The 6637-nt window shown below is 59.0% G+C and overlaps 1 protein-coding gene across 1 annotated transcript; it reads left to right on the forward strand.

Annotated features, from left to right (window-relative positions):
• Positions 1–671: 671 nt before the first annotated feature.
• On the forward strand, positions 672–4783 carry LOC103777440 (actin-binding LIM protein 3-like; the record flags this gene model as incomplete). The annotated part of the gene is made up of 9 exons (XM_008944993.1): positions 672–806; positions 1060–1124; positions 1409–1556; positions 2259–2288; positions 2718–2776; positions 3285–3345; positions 3553–3560; positions 4109–4189; positions 4619–4783. Coding segments are annotated over 9 exons (701 nt in total), but the record flags the coding sequence as incomplete, so codon positions are not given.
• Between the last annotated feature and the right edge of the window lie 1854 nt (positions 4784–6637).

The following is a 6637-nucleotide window of genomic DNA, read 5'->3' on the forward strand; positions in this document are numbered from 1 at the left end:
CCTGGCAGGGTCCCCTGTGCCCACCTGCGGTGGTGCTGGGATGGCTCCGACACAGCCTGTCCTTGCTGCTCCTGCCCCTGCGAGACTCCTGGCCTCTGGGGGAAACGAGTAGAGCTCACCTTTGGGTTTCTCATACGGGCTGCTGAGGCTCAGTCCCCAGCCTGAGCAGAACCCTGTGTGGGGCCCTGCCAGAGCTGGAGCTGCCGGGTTCCCCCCGGTGCAGGGCTCACTGCCACCTTCCTCTGGCTGTAACCCACCAAGAGCCTCTTCCCCCAGGACAGAGCCCTCCGGATGATGGGACAGCCTGGGACGTGGGGAGGCTGGTGGCACTGGTGGTCCTGGGGCTGGACTGAGCACAGTGCGGGAGCCAGCACTTGTCGTGGGGCTGTCTGTGAGCTATGAGCTGTTCAGCTCCCTTCCCGGCCACATCAGCGACATCTGCTTGTCGCCGTCCCCACCGCCTGCCTCTGCACCCTTGTCTCCAGGAGGTGTCAGCAGCTGGGAAACGGATTATTCCCAGCTCTGCTCCCTGCTGTCCCGGACACGAATTGCGGGCAGCCACTGGGGAGACGGGAGGGAAGAGGATTTGTCTTCATCCCGGGGTGGATCTTTGCGAGTCCTGGTGCTGGGACTGAGGGTCCCTGTTACAGCTCTGCCTGCTCCTTTTGTAGATAACCTCCCTGCAGCCACGAAAAGCAAAACCAGCGAAGACATTGCACAGTCATCCAAGTATAGCCCTGCCTACTCCCCGGATCCATACTACCACTCCGAGTCAGAGTACTGGTCCTTCCAAGGCTCCCCCAAAGGTAACAGCTCCCATCGGGCTGGGGAAGAGGGAAGCCCATTCCTGTCCCCAAACCCAGCCATTCACTGGGAGGGAGCCCCTGCCTGAGTTGGGACTGGACTTGAAGGTGGGCTTGGGCTGAGATATCTGCCAAAGTGATCCCAAAATCCTAGCAGCCCTTGGGACTCAGCTGTCCCCATGCAACTGGAGACTCCCTCCTCCCTACCTGCCTCCACCTTTGTCCCTGTCTGACCTCCCCACGTGTCTCCTTGTAGCCCCTCGGGCCCGGAGGTTCTCGTCGGGAGGCGAGGAGGACGGGTACGACCGGGGCATGCACAAGGTGAGTGAGTGACCTCCCTGCCTGGCAGGGGAGAGCTGACAGCAAGCTGCCCCCGTGGCACTTGGCTTTGGGGAGGAGGCCCAGCCCAGCTCCACCACCCAGGAAGGGGCCACCACCGTCCCTGCTGCCCTCTGCTGTCCTTCCCCCCTTGGCCACCCCCAACATGGTCTGAACAGGGTCTGAAGGAGGAAGAGCTCACCCTCTTGCTGAGACACCCCACGCAAGCACCTCACCCCCTGTGAGGGGAAGGGAGGGGTGCGAGGCAGCTTTCCCCCCCCGCCCAGATCCAGAGCGGCATCGGCAGGCTGATCCTGAGGGAGGAGATGAAGGCTCGGTCCAACTCCTACGCAGACCCCTGGACACCCCCTCGCAGCTCGGCCAGCAGCAGAGAAGCCTTGCACACGGCTGGCTACGAGGGCTCCCTCAACGGCTGTAAGGACAACCCTGTCTGTCTGTCCGTCCCACCCAGCACGACCCCAGCCCCTGTGTGGGAAGTCTGCTGGGGTGGAGAAGGAAGAATGGGGGGCTGGAAGGGGCAGTGTGAGGTGCTGGGCACCAGAGTTGGACTTGGGAAGCTCTTTTCCTCTCTGGAAGGCTCCACCTGCTCCCTGTGCACCAGCTGGGATGGGGCATCACCCAGCAGCTGTCTGTGGCCTGTCCGGGCAGCCTGGTGAAGTGCCTCATGGGGAGGCTAAAGGATCCCAAGGGAATCTCACAGCACAGTCACGCTGGGTTTGCTCTGACCCATTTTGGGCTTGCTGCCTGTGCACGGCATGTCTGGGACCTCCCGGCACCCCAGACCTGTAGACTGACCCTGGGGTTGTCTTCCTTGCTTGCACTGCTCTCACTGCACAGTACCCAGGGCACCCAGCCCCTCTCCCCCTGGGGCTGCAGGAGAGGCTGGAGCGTTGGGGAGCCTGGCAGCACAGATGTCCCTGCTCACTCTGTGCTCTCCTTCCTCATGGTGCATCTGCCCTCCTGGAGCTGGGGCTGTTTGGAGATGCTCAGGGAGCCCCTCAGCTCTACTGGGCTCTTGAGACCCCCGAGGAGGACCCATGGGGCTGGCAGCTGGGCAGCTCTGCATGGCATGGGGTGGTCGGTCTCCCCTGACACCCAGCTCTGCTCTCCTTGCAGCTCCCCGGATGCATTACCTGGCTGACAGCGGTGAGTGTGTGAGCCTGCAGCCCTCCACGGCTGGTCCCCTGTGGCTGTGGGGACCAGATCCTGAGCTGGAGGAGATGCTGGGACCAGGGAGGGAAAAAAAAGGAGAGAAGAAGGAGCCCTTGAAGGGCTGGGCCAGAGTGGAGCTGAATCAGGGCAGAGTTGGTGGCAGCACTGGGAGAGGACGAGTCAGAGAAGCTGAGAGGGGAGATTGTGTTGTGTTGAAGCATGAGGTGGGAGGGCTGCCATTGGAAAGGGATTTTGGGGAAAGAAATATTGGCATGGGAGAAAGCCAGGCTGGAAATGAATTGGAGCTGGAAGGAGACAGAGCTGGGTAGGGAGCACAGGGGTAGCATGGCCCATGGGTGCTCTCCTGGGGTGTGAGGCTCACCTCTACATTTTCCCTTATGCACCTTGGTGGCTTCTTTGCAGATCCCCTCATTTCTAAGTCAGCCTCCCTTCCTGCCTACAGGAGGAATGGGCTGCACAGGGTAAGTGCCTCCTGCCTGCATCCTACTGCTGCCAGGCATCTCTGCACCCTTCATTATCCTCCCCCAGTTCCTCAAAGCCCCCAGTACTCCCCTTTCATGACTAAGGTGTCCTGCTACCCCCTTCTCTGCACCCTGCTGTTACTGCTGGTCTGTGCCAATCCAGAATGACCCTTATTTGGGACCAAAGTGCTCTATCCAGGTGCTGCAGGACAGAGGTGCCTGCCCTGAACCTCCTGCAGGGCACATTTCAGAGGGATGCTGGTGTTGCTTCCCAACATGAGAGCTTTGCTTTATACCCTGGGGCAGCGATTACTGGGGGTCAGGAGACCTGGTCCTATCCCCATGTGACCTGAGCCTGTCCTCGTGCCTCAGTTTCCCCATTGCCCAGTGTGGGGAGTGGGTCCTGCTTTTGCAGTGAGTGGGTGCCTTCCACCCTGGGGACACGGGAGATGTTGAGCACCTGGAGGGGATCCCCTCTTACTCCTGCCTCCCTGTATCCCTCCCGCAGCCTCCCAGTGCCGAGCTCTTCCACTATGACAGCACCAACGCCGTCAACTGGGGGATGCGAGGTAAGGACCGTGGGCTGGGGACCCTGTGGGCAGGGAGCCAGGGGCCGTGGGGCTGCCTGCCCCACCACAGGCGGCTCGGGAAAATGGGGCCCAGGCTGGAGGGAGAAGGGGGAGACAGAAGGAGGTCCCTGCAGCCCTTGGGGGGGGGGGATCCTGGCAGTGGAGGGTCAGCATGGCTCATGTCTTATCTTTTCTCTCTCCCCACAGAGTACAAGGTAAGATGCTCCCACTCCAAAGAGCAGCTGCCAGCTGGAGGTGTGAGTACCACCCAGAGGGAGTCCCAGAGAGGTGTCCCTGTGTGCCCAGGCCCTTAGCAGGAAGCTTTGCCCTCAGCCTGCAGTGCCCTACCTTCACCCACCTGATAGTCCCATCCCAGGACTGTGGGGCTTGGACCAGGGTCTTTCCCCTCCTCCCAAGCCCTTGGCCAAGCAGAACTGTCTCTTGGGTGAGGAACAGAATTGTCTCCTGGATGGTTGTGCTGGTGGTTTCCTACTTGTCTCTGGGTCACTCCTGTTTTTGTAGAGTGAGCAGGCTATTCCAGAGCCACCAACATGATTCAGGGTGGACTAGGGTCTCCCTGAGAGCAAGTCCCCCTTCTGCCTTGTCCCTCCAAGCCCTGGAGGGAGCTATATCTCCCAAACCCTGCTAAACACAGCTGGAGGAGGCTTTGCTCTGGTGGCCCCCATGGCCTCATTCTCATGAGTACCTCAACTGTCCTCTTCTGACTCTGGAGCTACTCCCTGGTCTTCCTGTCCCTGTGCAGATATACCCATATGAGCTGCTCCTGGTGAAGACACGGGGGAGGAACCAGCTGCCCAAAGATGTGGACAGGACTCGGTTAGAGGTGAGGAGGGCCTTTTGCACTGGGGACAATCTCCTGGAGGCTCAGAGGGACCTGCTCCCGTGGGGTGTCTCCTTAGTCCTGGCTGGCAGCCTGGGGCTGCGAGGGACTCATGGACACATGAGGAGCATCTCCAGAAGCACGTCCCAGCACACTGTCCTCCTGCTCCACTGGTTGGGCAGAGCTGTTCCTCATGCCCACAGCACAAGTGTGTTTGGAAGGAGCAGGAGGGAGCTGTGTGTCCCCCTCTTCTGAGGGAGCGTGGCTGGGGGTGTTGTAGCTCCCCGTTGCACCCAGCTGGGCAGGAGATGCCATCAGACCCCCTCGCGTGCTCTCCCGCCCGGCTGCAGCCCTGCGGTCTGTGTGGTGGCCATTGGCCTCGGGTGGTGGCCGCTGTCCCCAGCCCTGGCCCAGCATCCCGTCTCTCCCCAGCGCCACCTCTCCCAGGAGGAGTTCTACCAGATCTTTGGCATGACCATCGCCGAGTTCGACCGCCTGGCCCTGTGGAAGAGGAACGAGCTGAAGAAGCAGGCCCGGCTGTTTTAAATGCAGTGCACTATAAATATATACATACCTATAAATATATACATAGAAAGATCTCTATACTGCAGCTCTGTATGATTCCCGGTGCTGTACCTGGCAGAGGGGCCCTCCGCACCCCGGAGAGTGAACTGGAGTCTCGCAGACCACTTTATGCTCTTTGTTTCCTTTTCTTTTCCAAGCCTGTTTCTGTATCGATCCTGGGGCTCTCCAGGGGCTCTTGGCCTCGGTCACTGCTGCCCCATGAGGGCACAGGGGGGAGGATTTCCCCAGCACCCAGGGCTGGGGGAGAGCAGGGCTCTGGGCTGGGGGGTGAATGGGAGTGTCCCATCCCTCTCTGCTCAGCTGCTCTGTGCATTTTGTCAGAAAAGGGCCTGGGTACAATTGCAGGAGCAGGATCTCACAGCGGGCTCCTTAATGCTCTCCCTGCCTTTAACGTGGCCATGCACTGGGGGCACCTTCAGCATCACCCTCAGGATCAGAAACCCAGAGTTAGGGGCAGGGGCCAAGGAGGAGCAGTGAGGACCCCATGGGGAGTGGGGTGCACCCCCACGGGTCAAGGTACAAGCCCGAGCCCAGATGTGTCCTGAGCTGTTGGCTTCCCCTGCAAACCCCATATTGCTACAGAGCCAGTTTTTCCACCCAAAGTACCAGGACAGCGGCTTTCCAGGCATCCCCAAATCCAAGCCCTTCTTAAATGCCTTGTGCAGTTTCTCGCTGCTCTTCAGGTTTGTCCAGGGCTGCAAAGGCTCATGAGCGGGCGAGCTGTGATGCCACCCAGTCCTGGGCCACGGTGCCTCAGGCCCTGGCAGAGGTGTGTGAGCACCCAGCCCCATGGTGCTGGGGTCTCGGCACCCGCGTGAGCAGTGGGATCCGGCTGGGTGCTGGGGAGCCAGGGACACCGGTCCCCCCAACTGCTGGACCTGTGCCTGGAACTTTTGCTGAGTTACCCCATCACTGATGCCTGAGCCCCAGGTGAATCCCTCTCAAGCCCGCAGGAATGATGGCCATTACCAGGAACACTTGCCATTTGTTCCACTGCAAACGGTTTGAATTTTTTTTTTTTTTTTTTGCTTTTGCTTGTTTTTTTCTTAAAACTTAATAGGATTATTTCCACATAAATGTCTTTCCTGGTGTCTGTGGTTCTCTGGTTTCCTATTTGCTTGTTTGGCACAATTTTCAGGCACACCACAGGCCAGCAAGCCATGGGGCACCTCTGCAAGAGCTGGGTCAGCAACATTCCTCCAAGAGGACAACGAGGGTCTCATCCTCACTGTGCCATGGGCCAGCTCTACTGCTGCCTGTTCTGGTCCTCTTTGAAACCCTCCTGTCCTGGTGTCTCCCACCAGGTGAATCGAATGCCCTCCCTACCATCAGCACCACCACTGTTGGGTGCTGAGGCCACCCAGCTCATTGCCCAAAAAGCCATCACTGTGTTCCTGTGTGAGGCAGGAGAGGTGTGCAGGGCCCCTTGCAGGGGTGTGCCAGGGTGCAGGGTGCTTGGGCAGGAGCCTTCCCATCAGCAGCACTCACAGCTGCAGGAGCTTGACACTGGCATGGAAGGGGCTGGGGACTGCGGTGGAGGTGCCAACATTGCACTGGTAATTGCTCCTGTCTGCTCTGGTGCAGCAGTAAATGAACCAATATTATTGATAATTTCACTCATCTAAACTACAGCTCAGCCATTTGTGGCTATAGGAAGCTTCCATCCATCTCCAGCAGCAGTTTTCAGTGATAAAGCCTGGAGGGTATTATTATTAATTAGTAATAATACAACAGCAGGAGTCTTTTCATTTTCAAAGCATTTTATGGACAGTAACTAACTGTTCCCCACAACTACACACATGGCAAAGATGGGGAAACTGAGTCAGGGCTCAATGCTACCTCTCGGTGCCAAGGAAGCCTCTCTGG

The sequence above is a fragment of the Merops nubicus genome, unplaced genomic scaffold (assembly GCF_000691845.1).
Source record: "Merops nubicus isolate BGI_N331 unplaced genomic scaffold, ASM69184v1 scaffold46667, whole genome shotgun sequence".
NCBI lineage: Eukaryota > Metazoa > Chordata > Aves > Coraciiformes > Meropidae > Merops > Merops nubicus.